The sequence below is a fragment of the Bidens hawaiensis genome, unplaced genomic scaffold (genome assembly GCF_021521415.1).
Source record: "Bidens hawaiensis isolate Kalapana, Puna unplaced genomic scaffold, B.hawaiensis_p1.1 tig00040606_1, whole genome shotgun sequence".
NCBI classification, from domain to species: Eukaryota; Viridiplantae; Streptophyta; class Magnoliopsida; order Asterales; family Asteraceae; genus Bidens; species Bidens hawaiensis.
This window is the reverse complement of record NW_027497170.1, coordinates 138,798-155,451: the sequence shown is the minus strand read 5'-3', so window position 1 is coordinate 155,451 and position 16,654 is coordinate 138,798. Positions and strand designations below refer to the sequence as shown.

Here is a 16,654-nt window from a genome sequence, read left to right as displayed (position 1 = left end):
AACAACTATGTTTTGGCATTTGCTTTGCCTTAGTTGTGCTTAGGTATTTTTATGGTCAGGCTGCGCAGCATGTAGGATGGATGTTGTGAGTGATTTGAGCTAAGGCTCATATTATTGGGCTAAGGCCCTGAGCTAAGGCTCATATTATTGGGCTAAGGCCCTGACGTTTTAGAGCTAAGACTCGTTAACGCGTTTGAGCTTGAAGCTCGCGCATGTATGTTTTACTTCGTTTTATTTTGTTTTGATGTCAATACAATGTTGTCATATTGCTCAAAATTAATAAAGGGAAGTGTGAAACATGTATGCAAAAGGTAATAGAATCCACATTAAGAGAAGATAGCGCGTATCATTATTCATAATGGCTTAAAAAGCCTTGATTACAAACTTGACATTTTTTAAATGAAACATTTTCTAAGCTGTGCCGCGTTCCATGCGCGCGAGATCTTCTTTCCATTCAAATCTTTTAAAGCATATGCGCCTTTTCCCAATTCTTCCGAGACTTGATAAGGTCCCTCCCAATTGGGGGACATTTTTCCCGGGGGTATCGCGCGGCTAGCTTCATTGTTTCGAAGGACAAAATCATTTTTCTTGAAGTGGCATTCTTTCACGCGCTGGTTGTAATATTTTTCCAGTTTTTTCTTGTATTTGGCTTCACTGATGATAGCCGCCTCTCTGCGCCCTTCAAGTAAGTTGAGATCCAACCTTCTTTCACGCTCATTATCAATCTTGTTCATCATGAGCACTCTATGGGATGGGCATCCAATTTCTGCTGGAATCATAGCCTCCGTTCCATAGGTTAGGCTAAACGGGGATTCGCCATTGCTGGTTTTGCTTAATGTCCTGTGTGCCCACAGGACATTAGGTAGCTCTTCGACCCAAGAATGGGATTCTCCCTCCAACCTTTTCTTCAGCCCATTTAACAAGCTTTGATTCGCGCGCTCCACTTGGCCATTCCCCTGAGGGTGGTATACCGAAGTGAAGATTTGGTTGATGCGCAATTCCTTGAGCCAGTTGGATATTTTCCTGTCAGTGAATTGTTTGCCATTATCGCTCACAATTTCCATGGGCAAGCCAAAACGGCATATGATGTGGCTCCAGATAAACTGCTTCATCGCTTCGGCTGTGATTTTTGCTAGTGGCTTGGCTTCAACCCATTTTGTAAAATAGTCTACTGCCACTACCAAAAATTTTACTCGCCCTTGCGCTTGCGGTAGGGGACCCACAATATCGATTGCCCATTTGTGGAAAGGCCATGCGGAGGTCACCGGAATCAAGTTGTTCTTTGGCCGCATGGTGTTTGGCGCATAGCTCTGACATGCTTTACATTTTTAGATCTCTTTTAAAGCGTCCAAGTACATGCCTGGCCAATAATAGCCTGCGCTCATTGCCTTGGCAACCACCATGCGCGGGCCAGCATGTATTCCACAGATTCCTTCGTGTATCTCTCTGATCACATAGCTTGCTTCCTCAGCATCTAGGCATTTCATGAGCGGTCCCAGATAAGAGCGTCGATATAATGTACCATCAAGCAGTTCATAGTTCTGCGACTTGTGTCTTATCTTCCTCGCCTGTGCGCGATCGTCCGGTAGTTTTCCCTCCTTCAAGAATTCCATTACTGGAGTTATCCATGATGAAGGGGTTGTATGAGTTACAAGGACAGACTTCGCTTCCACCGACGGGTTGCTCATTACTTCTACCCTGACATCTTTGCCAAAGTGATCGAAGCTGGTTGATGCCATCTTGCTCAGCGCGTCAGCAGATTTGTTTTCACTGCGCGGAATATGAATGATTCTGAAGCAGTCAAATTGCTCGATGAGCTTTTTCGCCTGCTCTAGATACAGAGGCATGGTATTCTCCTTGGCATCATAAAGGCCATTGACCTGTGCTGCTACCAAGTATGAATCAACATGGGCCTCTAGCTTTTTAACTCCGAATTTGTGCGCGATGCACAGGCCAGCCAGCAGGGCTTCATACTCAGCTTCATTGTTGGTGCTCTTGAAGTCTAACCTGATGGCGTAAGTATATTCCTGATTCTCTGGATCCACCAGCTTGAGGCCTGCGCCGGATCCTTCGTTGTTTAAAGCTCCGTCGGTGAATAATCTCCACACATTTTCTTCATCATTGGCTCGCGGAGGGTCTACCTCACGCTGAGCCTCTTCAATTTTTCCTTCGGGGACTTCTGCAATGAAATCAGCCAAGACTTGTCCCTTTATTGCTGGACGGGGCTTATAGGCGATCGTGTGCTCTCCTAATTCCAGCGCCCATTTTGTTAGCCTTCCCGAGAGTGCGGGGCGCCGCAAGACTTGCTGGATGTTGTAACCAGTCAGAACTTCAATGGGATGACCATTGAAATATCTATGAAGCCTGCGCGACGCGTGTGTTAGTGATAAAACTAACTTTTCCATGATGGAGTAGCGCGTCTCAGGATCTGTCAGCACCCGACTCACATAGTATATTGGCGTTTGGATTCCCTTGCGATCCACCAACAATACTGCGCCGATGGCGCGCTCTCCTGCTGATAGGTACAATGTCAAAATTTCACCAGGAAGTGGAGCTGTGAACGCGGGCAGATTTATCAAACATTCTTTTATCTCATTGAAAGCTTGCTCGGCCTCAGGAGTCCATTTGAATTGGCTTTTCTTTAAGCAATTTCTCAATGTGTTGACAAAGGGGGTAGATTTGCTTGCATGGTTCGCTAGGAACCTGTTGATTGAAACCAATCTACCATTCAGCTTCTGGACTTCTTTCATGGTGGATGGCGAGGGCATGTCAAGGATGGCCTCCACCTTCTCAGGGTTCACCTTGAAACCATCCTTGGTGACCATTACACCTAGAAATTTTCCCTCTTGTACGCCGAAAGTGCATTTGCTCGGATTGAGCTTCATGTTAACTTCCTTTAGGCGCCCAAGGGTTTCTTCGATGTCTTTGAGCATTTGTTTTTCCTCCCTGCTTTTGATCACCAAATCATCCACATAGACTTCTAGGTTTCTTCCAATCTGCTCGCTGAAAACGGCATCCATAAGTCTTTGGTAGGTGGCTCCCGCATTCTTCAAACCAAAGGGCATTTTTGTGTAACAAAAAACACCCTTGTCGGTTCTGAAGGCGGTCTTGTCCTCGTCTTGTGGTGCCATTTGAATCTGGTGATAGCCCTTGTAGGCATCCAGGAAACATTTGAGCTTGAATGGCGCCACGGAGTCCACCTTTGCGTCGATGTTTGGGAGGGGGTAACAATCTTTTGGGCACGCTTTGTTGAGGTCCTTGAAGTCAATGCACATCCTCCACGACCCGTTACTTTTCTTTACCATCACAGGATTGGCTACCCATGTCTGGTATCGTATCGGGCGGATGATGTTTGCGCGCAATAGATCCTCAACCTGCTCATTCATGGCCCTCGCCTTCTCATCCCCCATGACTCTCTTCTTTTGAGCAATTGGCTCTACAGACTTGAACGTGTTGAGAGAATGTTGCGCCAGGTCTAGCGGAACCCCAGTCATATCAGTGTGTTGCCACGCGAAGACCGACATATATGCTGTGAGCAATCTTTTCATTCTCAACCTCGTGTCGTCTGATATCGTAGCGCCAATTGTGATTGTTTGCTCCGGGAATTTTGGGTTGAGAATCCATTCCTCTGGCGCGTTGTCTGCCATTGGAAGTTTCATTCTCCCTTCCCGCGGAGTACTTGTCACTGCACACAAATGATCTCGGTATACAAAAGTTACACCTGTTGGTGTTGGGAACCCCAATGTGCCGTGCGCTGGCGACGGTATGGCGTTGAATTGGGCAATCGTTCCCCTACCCAAGATCATATTGTGGCATGAAGTGGTGGGCAAGACCAAGAAGTTGACAACTTCGGCTCGCTTGTGTTTTTCATTCCCCATGGTTAGTTCAAATTGTATTTGACCTAGGGGATGAATGATTTCATTTGAAACACCAGAGATTGGTGCATTCACAATTTCAAGCCTTGCTTGGTCTGCCGGATCCAGTTTCCTGAAACATTGCTCATACATGATGTCTGATTCACTGCCAGTGTCCACCAGGACTTTTGACACTTCATAATGAGCAATGTGTGTAGTGATGACAAGAGGACTGCTGATAGAAGGGCCTCCCCTGATTCTTGGGAAGATTACTTGTTGCTCGCGCCAATCTCCTTGGATTTGCGCGCTTCTCTTTCTTGATATTTGCCCTTGCCTTCCTCCCTCGGCTACACAGATTCTTTTGTACTTTTTGCTGGCTGAGGCTCCTTCTGGTTGTTCATTTTCTGGTCTTGAGTTTTTCACCAGGTGAGCCAGCTTGCCTGATTTCACATCTTTTTCAATTGCATCCTTCAAGTGGTGGCATGCATCAGTGTTGTGTCCGGTGGACTTGTGAAACTCACAGTACTTGCCACTGCTTGATGGTCCCTTGTAGTGTAGTGGCTTGGGGCTTTTGAACTGGACATTCTCAGTGCTTAACACTTGTGAAGGTGTTTTAGTGAGGGGAGTCCATATTCTTGGCAGAGGTCTGTTAGGATCTCTGCCGCCTTCCCTCTTGTCACCCTCCCCGCGATTACGAACGTCTTCTTGGGGCTGGGGTGAGCTTGGTTGCGCCTGCTTTTCTGTGGAAGAAAAACTGGTTGGTTGCAACCTGGACCATACAGAGTTCTGTTTGCCCCTTCTTTCGTTGCTGCGCGGTGTCTCAGCTTGATGCCCTCTTTCTCTTGCCCTATCTTGGGCAATTTGTTTTTCATTTCTCGCGAAGACTCGCGATGCTTCCATTAGCTTGGCCCAAGTGGTTGGCATGCCATCTCTGCTTACGAGAGCTCGGCGGAGTTGATCACTGCGCGCGCCTTATATAAAGGCCACGCGCAAGAGTTGCTCAGTGATACCTCCGATTGCCAGAGACTCCTGATTGAAACGAGTTATGTAGTCTTCAATCGTTTCATCATTCCTGCGCACGCAGTGCATGATGTCGTCAGGGTCGCGCGTGTGTCTGCGCTGCTGTACGAAGTGGGCTTGGAACTTTTCCAATAGTTCCTCGAACCCATCGATTTGCCCAGTCGGCAAGCTCTCGAACCAGACACGCGCCGCGCCCGTGAGGCAGCGAGCAAACATGTGACACCATGTTGGCATCGTCCAGCTTTCTAGGTTTCCAGTGTTGTAAAAACCTTGTAAGAAATCGTCTGGATCTGTCGTGCCGTCATATTTGCCCAAACCACTTGGCATCTTGGTTTTGTGCTGAATGGGGGCCTTCGCGATGCGCTCAGTGAATTTTGAATGTTTCACCAAGATGGCTGGCCTGTACGGTGTGGTTACGTCCACTTGCCCTCTAACTGGTGGGCTGTACGGTATGTGCAGATCCAGATCGGCTTTGGCTCCAGGCGCCATGTTCACGTGCGCGCGGAGCTGTGAGCCTCCTGCATGAGTATCTCGCGTCTTCCTCATGCTGTGCACTTCTTCATCACTAAACTCAGTGTGTGCAGTGTGAACAGAATGACCATCTTCCGGCGCGCGCGCCCTTTTTGTTCCATGAACGTTTTGCTTGTCAAACGCTAGCCTTTGTGTTAAGTCGGCTGACTTTTTGTGTTTGACCAGCTCATTGTACTTGTCCATTAGACGTCGTTGCTCGTTTATGAGCCATTCTTTGGGGTCATTGGTTTCATCTTCTGGACCCATTGGTCCTTTTTGTTTCGCGCCGGTAAGATTTTGTAACGTGAGATCGTCTGGAGGAGTTTCAGTCTGGCCATGAGGAGTTGTGATGAAGGGACGGTTACTGGTGGCGCTCGTAGAATCACGCGGCACCCTCAGAAACTACTGTCCCTCATTAACATCCTCACGTTCAATATCCTCCAGAACTTGATCAACGTTACGAACGCCAGAAACCATGGTGAAAATTTGTTTTTTTTTTTTTAGAGATCTGATGAGATCTTTTTGCCGTTGTAACAGGTGATGGCGCTAATGAAGAAACGTGGATCGACTCAATGGTAGACGATCTGCTTTCCTCGGGTGTGATTATGCTATTTCACTGATGGATCTCTGGGATCTGGATTCTTCCACCTACAAAATGAACAGCACCGTAAACTTACCCCTCAGAAAGGGACAGAGGGGTCCTCTTTGGGGTAACCCTCCGGTGTGAGAATAAGTGTTTGTAGGAGAAGATAATAATATGAGAGTAAGGAAATTGGAGTGTATTGCTTAATATAGCTGAATACTGTGTAATTGAGTGTGTGTCTCCTTGTGGAGTTGATGTGGTATTTATAGTGCTAGGGTTTCCAATGATTGGGCTCAGACCCAATTAGGGCCTTGTTGGCCTCCTCCAATTGCTTTGCGCCACGTGTCCTTGGGACACCTGGTGCTTTTTCATTGGTTATAATCACGTGGTAGCACATGGGTTTTGCTGAGTTGTCCACCTTTCATTGGCAGCTGTCAACATCAGCATATTCTTATTCCTTAAAAAGATACCTTCTGGAAGGTTGTCTGACGTGCACAATCAAGGTTGCCCTAATCCTGATTTGGATAAGGACGAGGTTGATTATGTGCATGTGTGATATGCGCCTATCCTGAGGATGCGCGAGGTCTTCTCTTTATTCTCACGCGCAGATGTTTCATGCGCAAATGTGATATGCACGAGCATGTGATATGCGCCACGCGCGGGTGCGCCACGCGCATATGTGATGCGTGAGCATATGTGATGCGTGAGCATATGTGATGCCTGAGCATCTGTGGTGCCTGAGCATATGTGATGCCTGAGCATGTGATGCCTGAGCATGTGATGCATGAGCATATGTGATATGCGTGAGCATATGTGATATGCGCCATGCGCATAGGTTTTGGCTTTGTGCCTTCATAATGTCTTGATTTCAAGCCTCTTGTCTATATCTTGTGGGTTGACCCGCCTCGCTCGGTGTTGAGGCGGGTACATACCTCTTCAAACATCTATCTATCTATAAATTCATTCGCATCTCTCTCAGATCTTCATCTTCATCGCTTTCTCCGTTGTCTCCTGTTATTCATTTGAAGTGAGATGGAATTGAAAAACATGGTTTCAATGGTTGCTCGCAGGGGCCATCAATTGCAGCGTTACAATCAAGGCCAACGTTGGGTCAGTCGCTAATTTATAATCAAATATTCTCTTCTTCATTTCTGCCCTAATTTGATTCTCAATCCGTAAATCAAGTTGAAGGCCGTCAGTGAATGTTCAAATGATGAATCAAACTCGAATGATTTGAATTCTTAGGGAAACAGAATCGTGTCAAATTGTATTGTAGAGTTTATACAAAATTTGTGTATTAAAATTGGTGAACTGAATGTGATGCAGGTGTATACCCTACAGAATAAAAGGTAGCAAAATGGGATCAGATACGAATTTAGAAGATGCATTGGAGGTTCTAGTCATCAGTGCACAAAGAAAAGGCAAAGGAATGCTGTTCCCTAAGGGAGGCTGGGAATCCGATGAATCGATTGTAGAAGCCGCTCTTAGAGAATCTGTAGAGGAAGCTGGGGTGTTCGGAACAGTTGAGGTTGGTTCCTCATTCTAAAATAACAATTTTGACATTTTCTGCAATAGTACAGTCAATTAAACAATCTGTATAATTGTATATGTTCAAGAAGAAGCCAAAGTCAAATTGGGCAACTTTTGCTATTTTTTATTTATTTATTTTTGAATTTTATGATTATGACATCCGATTGAATTATCTTTCTTGAACTTCTGTAAATTGAACAAATTTTGCATGTTTTTATTAAGACAATTTTATATGATTCAGACACTTGATTAACATACTTTTCTTGGATTTTTGTAGGGGGAATTGGGTAAATGGTGTTTCAAAAGCAAAGGCAATGATACATACTATGAAGGGCACATGTTTCCATTACTCGTCAAGGGCCAACTCGACTTATGGCCCGAGAAAGACATTCGTCAAAGATATTGGGTGAGCGTGCCTAAGGCTAAAGAAGTTTGCCAATATTCTTGGATGAAGGAAGCATTGGATATGTTGGTGACTAGACTCGACTCAAGACTTTCAATTAACTTATGAACATAACAATCCGATTTATAAATATGGTGAGATTTTGCAAAGAAAGGTCTCATAACAAGTTTTGAGTAATCAACCACAAGATCGTGTTTCCTTGATACACATTGAGGTCTTTGTACATGGAGATTTTGTTTCTATGCGGACAATGAAATTGATTCCGATAGCAAAGAAGGAATGATTTAGAAGAGGGATTTTGAGGATCACTAACCAATAACTTTCTTTTCCTTTGGTAATTCATACATCAGAGGCTTGTGTAGTTGTGTTACTTTATTATTTATTCATTTTACATTTGTACAATCTTGATCAAAATAATTAAAGTTTGATTAATCTTAGTCTGTTAGATGAGTGAGACAATAGTTCAAAACATATTATGGGTTAAATGAGTGAGACAATGGATGGTTTATTTTTATTGTGTTCAAAAGTATCATAGGTTAGTTGAGTTTGAGTTGGCTCAATTAGGTGACATGGGATTTGTTGATAGAAGTTGATAACCTATTCCACAGGGAACTATGCCCTTCATATCAACAAATAGAAGATAATGGAGCTGGTGGCACATAAATAAACCATTTGCACAATATAGAAATAAAACAACAGTGAAGAGCCTACTTATGAGACGGGCTCATGGACAAGCCTCCAGCCTAATAATCCAAGCGAGGCCTAATGAAGGCAGGCCCAATGACAAAAGAAGTTCTAGAAGTTGGTTTGGAGGGAAGATGGTTTGCGGGGGATACTTATGCAACAACTCCGATCCGGTTGGTGGCCCGAGGCACGCGTGTCCCGGGATAAGGGGTAGTAACCAGGGGATAAAGATCTGCGAAAATGGCAAAGCCCGCAGGAAACAAGATCGGACCATAGGACTCGGCCGGATGTAATAGACCAGAGGATCATTCATACATATGTTTGTGTCTATAAATAAGGGAAGACAACACTTGTATTATTTCATACACGATACACCATATATACTTCGCACCATACACTTTCACATCGATCCCATTCTTGTAATCGTTAGGAACCTTACCCAGTCCGCCGGAATAGGATCCAACATTGGCGCCATCCGTGGGACCTCTTGATCACGGGTCTTACTTCGACATCCAAGAATAGCGATCAATCCTCAAAAAACATGCCGCCTCCTTTCCCTTCGAGCTCAGGGAAAGGTCATGTTGTTAACAAAAAACATTTCCTGATATCTTCTCCTTCCCCTTAGAGATTTTATCAAAGCGAAGTTCAGCAGGAACCTGATGCCCAACCAGGAGACGGAGGACCCGTCCTGGTGGAAGATATCACGGGGCAAGAAGGGGAGGAGGAAGAACCCCGAGGAGAAGATGGAGAGAGAGAGAGGGGGGTGGAAAGTTACCCCGGAGTTCGTACGAGCCCACAAGGACACCTTGAGGGCCTTTTTAGACGAAGAGGAGAAAAAGGAAAAACTAGAAACACTTCGGACCCGGCTCTCTTTCGAGACGCCCAGGTCGCAGTTGAATACAGAAGGCCCATGTGTCCCCACCAGGGGTCCAGACGCACTGATAAAATCTCTGGTAACCCTCCTATCCACTGTCTAAGGGGAAGGAGAAGATATCAGGAAATCCATTGGACGGACCATACCGACCGAGGGACACCTCTGACGTCTCCAAGTTCACCAAACGTATAGCTGAGGCCCCTCTACCCCCAAAGTTAAAATATCCCTCTACGGTTGACAAATACGACGGCACACAAGACCCAGAAGACCATCTACATGCCTATCGGGGGCTGGGCTGGTGAATGGCTGGTTCATGCCGGTGTGGTGTCTTATGTTCCCCCAAACACTGACAGGGGGAGATCAGGTCTGGTTTGATAGCAGAGAGCCGGGAAGCATTGACAGTTATGAAGAGCTAAGGGAAAAATTCCTTCGGAATTTCAGTCAGCAAAGAAAAGCCATGAAGAATCCCAACGAGATCCTCCATATACGAAGAAAAGATGAAGAGAAAGTAGAGCAATTCATGGAAAGGTACATCTCTGAAAGCATGAATATAAAGGGAGTACCGGAGGTAATGAAAATCTGTGGATTCATTAATGGGGTTAGGTTCTCCCAACTAACAGAAAAGTTAGGAGAGGATTTTCCCACCACCTTTGATCAGCTCATGGACCGAGTCCGAGCTTTTGTTAGGGGAAAAGACACGGGATCCAAACTAAGGGAGTGGGAAGGAAAAAATGGGGGAACTCCGGGAAGATATGGAGGTAACCTCGCAGGACGGGGAAGAACGTTGGGGGAAGGGGTCCGATTTTCCCCTTACAAGTCCCCACATCCAGTCAACACATCCTATTACCCTCCTCGCTTTTCCACCCTTAGCAGGGCGGAAACTTTTCGCCCTAAGCCCCTTTTAAAAGATCGGTTGCATACGGGAAACAGGGATGTGATGGTGGCCGACCGAGCCAAGTATCCACCCCGGGCCTCCACTCAACTGAAGCAACCTTACAGGCCCAACCCCCAGGGGTATTGCAACTATCACAAAAGCCCAGGGCATTCCACTGAGAGTTGCGTGCAGTTAAAGAAGTTATGGGAGGCTGCCCTTAAGGCAGGGCAGCTACCGCTCCTTCCCAAAGAGGGGACCTCAAAGGTTAAGGAAGAAGATGAAGATAAACATTTTGTTGATATGATCCGACGAAGAGGGAGTGAGGAGGAGCGCGAAGATCGGCGTATTAAGAGGGGGAAAGGTGAAGCATTCCCTCAGAATCCTGCATGGATGAACGTCCCCCTATCGTTCTCAGGACTAACTAACGAGGATGCTAGGGAGATGCCGCTGAACATATCCGCCAGCGTTGCGGGACACCGGGTAGCCCCGGTCCACGTAGATGGGGGAAGAGGGGTGGAAGTCATGTACGAGCACTGCTTCGCGAGACTCCAAAAGGAAGTGCGGGACCGACTGGAAGAAGACTTATGCCCTTTGGTAGGTTTTTCGAGGGAGGTCGCTAAGCCTTTGGGCTCCATAACCCTCCCTTTTAGTCTGAGGGAGGGCGCGAAGACTTGGACCATCCAGCTTTGGTTCTCGATAGTAAGAGCTCCGTCAAAGTATAACATCATACTAGGGCGCCCTGGCATGAGAGCCCTTCGGGCCATAGCATCCATCGCACACGGATGCATCAAATTCCCAACCCCTGAAAGGGTAGTCACAATACCGTCCTCAGCTGAGATTGTCGCCAACATAGACCTAGAAGGAAAGTCAAAAAAGAAGCATGTGCCGAGGAATGGGTCCTCAATGTGGAGTTCCCCGATCAGACGGTCAAGATAGGGACCTCGTTGACAGATCAAGGGAGGGCAGGGCTAAAAGAGCTTTTGCTAAGAAACGTGGATGTGTTCGCATGGAGACACGAAGACATGACAGGGATCCCCAGAAACCAAGTACAACACAGTCTCAAAGAGTTCCATTGGATGGAGCCTGTAAAACAAAAGAAAAGAAGTCTGGGGCCAGAAAAAAGCCAAGCCGTATTAAAAGAAACCCGAAAGTTATTGCAAGCTGGAATAGTCAGGAAGGTAAAATATACACAATGGATCTCCAACCCAGTGATGATAGCGAATGCCGATAACAGTGGCGAATGTGTATTGACTTCAAGGATTTGAACAAGGCTTGCCCAAAAGATGCGTACCCACTCCCCGAAGTGGAGAAGAAGATAGAATCTTTGGCGGAATATCCCTTGAGGTGTTTTTTAGACGCCTATGGAAGACTTGTGGCTTTAAATAGGTTCCTTTCCAAAATAGCGGAAAGGACCTTGCCCTTTATGGCTGTTCTAAGAAGAAGTACAAAGAAGAGTAAATTCTGTTGGGATAGGGAAGCAGAAGAAGCCTTTCAAGAGCTGAAGAAACACCTATGTCACCTCCCTACGATTGCAACACCTCTGCCGGGAGAAACGTTGATACTATACCTTTCCCAAACACCAAAAACAATAAGTTCTGTGCTGATGGTGGAAAGGGGAGAAACACAGGTTCCCATTTATTTCATAAGCCATACATTGAAGGGACCGGAGGAAAGATACTTACCGGTAGAAAAATTGGTACTGGCTTTGATTTACACAGCGAGGAAACTCCGGAGGTATTTCCAAGAACATGTCGTGCGAATACTTACCAACCAACCTCTGCAGCAAGTTTTATCAAAGCCCGAAGTCTCAGGCCGACTAACGAAGTGGGTAGTAGAACTAGGGGATCATGCGCTTGAATATCGGCCAAGAACGTCCATCAAATGACAGGTGTTGGCTGACTTTTTAGCTGAAACAGAAGAAGGGAAGGGTAATGAGAAAGAGGAAGAATGTGGGAGTGGTGAGAAGGCAAGGAGTGAGGAACCTTGGTGGAAGCTATACACCGATGGAGCCTCCAACGAAGAGGTAAGTGGGGCGGGGATAATTTTAGTAAGTCCCGAAGGGATAGAGTTGACTTATGCAATAAGGTTGAGTTTCCCAAGCACAAACAATGAAGCAGAATACGAGGCATTTTTGGCAGGGCTCAGGATTGCCAAGGAAATAAGAGTAAGAAAAGTGCAAGCTAACGTTGACTCACTTCTAGTAGCTAACCAAGTGGGGGGGACCTACGACGCTAGGGACCCAAAAATGAGGGAATACCTAAGGGTGACTCATGAACTGATGAAAAAGTTCGAGGATGTAGAGGTGATACACATTCCAATGGGTTCAAACAAAAAGGCGGTTGCTTTGAGCAAATTGGCAGTAGTGGCCTTCGATCATTTGGCAAAATAAGTAAAGGTGGAAACCCTCAAGCAACCGTCGGTAACAGAAACTATGATTGCCAATGTAGAAAGCCAAAAACAAAGTTGGATGACCCCCATCATTGAGTACCTGCAGGAAGGGAGGGTCCTAGAGGATAAAGAGGAAGAAAGGAAACTAAAGATCAAAACATTACAGTATGAAATAATTGAAGGGAATTTAAACAAAAAGTCTTATTTGGGACCATCCCTAAAGTGTATTGTGACATTCGTCAATTTCGGGTCTTGTTTGTATTCGTTTTTGTATTTGTTTATTATGTAAACCGACCCGATTTGTAAACTGAAGCTTATGTTATAATCAAAATGATGGATTTATGTTATAATATTGTTTCACACTTGTTGGGTCTTGAAAACATCCTATTTTTATTTTTATTTATATTTATTTATTTATTTTAGCCCTGCTTGTGGTGCGCACATATGATGTATATATGTGTGAACCCTCGGGTGGGCAAAAGTGAAATTGCACTAATTTTGACGTTATTTTACTAATCTCGTGAAAATAACGTTAAAAGTGACGGACGGTTAATCAGGCATCATGTAGTGGCGTTGATAGCCGAAAGACAATGGTACATGCACCGATGAGCCGGTGTCCCGATGATTGAGTGCTATGTGCCTTATGTCCAAGGCTTGATGCAAAACTACTATCGAGCCCGGGGTCTCACCGAAAGCAGCCTCTCTATCCTTATAGGGTAGAGGTAAGGCTGTCTACATCTTACCCTCCTCAGACCCTACCATAGCTTTGCTATTGGTGGGATATACTGAGTATGGTGATGATGATGATGATTTATTTATTTATTTATTTATTTTTTTGTTGTTTTGTGTTTTTGTCTTGATCCATTTTGCATGAAAACTCTTGTGTCTCACACCCATATTTGACCACCAACATTACCCTATATATACACCACCTTTCCTCTTCATTTTCCCTTGCTACAACTCCAAAAAAAAAAAACTCTCTCAAACATCAAAGATTCAAGGTTATCTTCTTAAGTCTTCTTGAAGGATTTTGGACTTTCATCTTAATTAGTTTATGTAGCCTTATTAATACTTGTTTATGGTTGTGTAACATATATATAATATACACCCCTTGTTTACCTTTGGTAGTTACTTCTCCAATTCCGGTCGGTGAGGTTTCGGACCCCATAAGGCAAGGCTTCATGGAGGACTTCGTGTCCTTGATATATATACATCTATATAACTTGTTCATACATATTAATCTTGATTATTTTAGTTTGTTGGTCATGTTTACAAGTTCCATGGTTATGCGTTTTTAAAAGTCTATGCTTCGGTTTAACCGTAAATAGCTCTAAACTGTAAACGGACGGTCAATCTTAATGTCTTACTTGCTCAAAAAGTTAAAGCCGAACATCAAAGACCTTTTGGTCTACTCGAGCAACCACCGATTCCCGTTTGGAAATGGGAAGACATTGCTATGGACTTTATCACTAAATTACCCAACACCCAAAAGGGCAACGATAGCATTTGGGTGATCATCGATCGTTTGACCAAATCTGCTCATTTCATTCCGATCCGCGAGAAGTGTTCTGTCGAGCAGCTTGCTCAAATCTATATTCGAGAAATCGTGTGCCGACACGGTTTTGTTGGGTTTCTATGGATAATATATACTTAGTTAACCATTTAACTAGTCACAATAAAGGCGGAAGCGTGATATTTACAAACCAAACATATGTATCCATGTGTTTATATATGTATATATTACAAGTTTATATAAGATATGTTCATGAACAACCTAGTTTATTCATGTCATAAGATTACCAATAATCTATTTATTAGAAACCCGAAGCAAGGATCAAATGATACGGAAAAACTAAACTATCAAAACTATAAACACTTACATTCTTAACCTTTTAAGAGTGTAGTTGTTGTTGAAGAAGATGATGATGTTGATGCTAGACTTTCAAAGGAAAATCCTCAAACGGAATATACCCCGAGCCTCCAACACACACCGAGCTATGTTAGGGAGCTTGAACACGAATAACCGAGACCCGAGCCTCTTCTTTTTATCTTGGCCGAAAACAAGAAGAAAGAAAAGAAAGAGTTGTGTGGTTTTTTGTAACTTGAAAGTATCTTGATCTTGATCTTTATAAAATCATTCAATCATGTCATACATGGTGTTAGGTCTTTTAGTCAAGTAACCAATACTCAACCTATACCAAATCCATGACAAAATATTGACCAAAATCATGGGGTGTGGGGCCCACCCAAAATCGGCCCCAAAAATATATTTTATTATTATTTTTTTTTTATTTTATTTATTTTATACTTTATAAAATATATAAACACCCCATCTTTCATAAACCATTTTATAAAAGAACACATAGTTAAATAATCATTCCAATAATAATTATTTGAATACATAAATTAACCAATTAATTTATTTAACACTTTCAAGTAGGTATTCAGAAACCCGATTTTCTGAATGTATCGTGTTCTGTATTTGTCTCATAGATCTTATCTTAACAAATACATTATTGGTGTGTGTCTAACTCGTTATTGGGTATGACCCGACTTGGATCAAACACAACTAGCCACATTAACCTAATTATATGTCTCGGGCATACGGTATTCCAACAATCTCCCACTTGCACGTGACTCATAAGAAGTTAATGCTAATGGTGAATACCGCCTAACAACAGGTCACCACCCCTAGTGTGTTTGACTAAGTGCCATTCAATAACATCATCCCCTTCAAGTCCATACTTGATATGATATAGGTAAATCTTATCATTACATCCCTTTGTTTCTAGATGTCCTGTCAAATCGAAGAGACACAGAGTGATCATTCTCTCAATGATTTAACTTAACAGGCCTTAGACATCTAAACTCTCAACACATAAGAGGAACAAATCCCATCTTGGCTGCATACATCCTCGTTGACATCTCATATGATATCTGAGCTCTTTCTTACACGTCATCGTGTTACCGAAATAACAAAGAAGAGAGTCAAGATATCAGACTTGATGAAAAACCAGATCCAATATGCATCTCAGGTCAAAGGACACAATGATACTCGCCTTTACTCAAGGATTACTTATGATCAGTTGCACTAACTCCATGCAGTGATCCTTGAGAGCGGATCATGTCCAATATTTGTATCCCACAAATATCTATGAACCTTGGTGGCAAACCTATGCCCTATATTCATCACATGAATATCAACCAATCCGGGTTCATAATAGTCTTAACTTCATACTTGTTCCCACAAGTATGATCGACTACGGACGTTTAGAACAACATAAGTCATTCATGGATTAAATATGCAAATATAGAACATAACTCATTGAATAATTAAAACATAATTAATTTTCATGAGATACCCATTACATTCGTTCTTATACAAACACTAAATACAGATTAAATCCACTCACTAGAATACCGAAGTCCTAATGCACAAACATGACCCTCATGCTTTGGCCTATCGAGGAGCTTCGTGAGTGGGTCCGCAATATTTTGATCGGTATGAACTTTATGAATACATATCTTTCTCTTTTCAACTTCATCCCTTATGTAGTTGAATCTGCGCTCAATGTGCCTCGTTTTCTGATGAGCACGAGGCTCCTTGATCTGTGCAATAGCACCCTCATTGTCACAGAATATCTCTAGGGGCTCCTGAATGGTAGAGATAATCCCTAGATCCATGATGAACTTTTTCATCCATGCAGCCTCTTGGGCTGCCATTGAAGCGGCGATGTACTCAGATTCTGTAGTGGATAACGCGACAACATCCTGCTTCGAACTCTTCCAAGAGACAGTGCCTCCATTCAAAATGAAGACATATCCCGACTGTGACCGAGAATCATCTCGGTCAGTTTGGAAACTCGCATCCACGTAACCCTTTACGACGAGTTCCTCCTCACCAGACCCATATATTAAAAACATATCCTTAGTC

At 43.9% G+C, this 16,654-nt stretch overlaps 2 protein-coding genes across 2 annotated transcripts; both read left to right on the top strand.

Moving 5' to 3' along the window:
- The first annotated feature begins 7,260 nt into the window (after positions 1-7,260).
- LOC143592205 (nudix hydrolase 17, mitochondrial-like) lies at positions 7,261-8,056 on the top strand. Its single transcript, XM_077072171.1, has 2 exons — positions 7,261-7,495; positions 7,775-8,056. Exons 1-2 carry the CDS (start codon positions 7,325-7,327, stop codon positions 8,006-8,008), a joined length of 405 nt encoding a protein of 134 aa, XP_076928286.1. The 5' UTR covers positions 7,261-7,324; the 3' UTR covers positions 8,009-8,056.
- A 1,715-nt stretch (positions 8,057-9,771) lies between these two features.
- LOC143592209 (uncharacterized) lies at positions 9,772-11,268 on the top strand. Its single transcript, XM_077072173.1, has one exon. It carries the CDS (start codon positions 9,772-9,774, stop codon positions 11,266-11,268), a length of 1,497 nt encoding a protein of 498 aa, XP_076928288.1.
- The last annotated feature ends 5,386 nt before the right edge of the window (positions 11,269-16,654 follow it).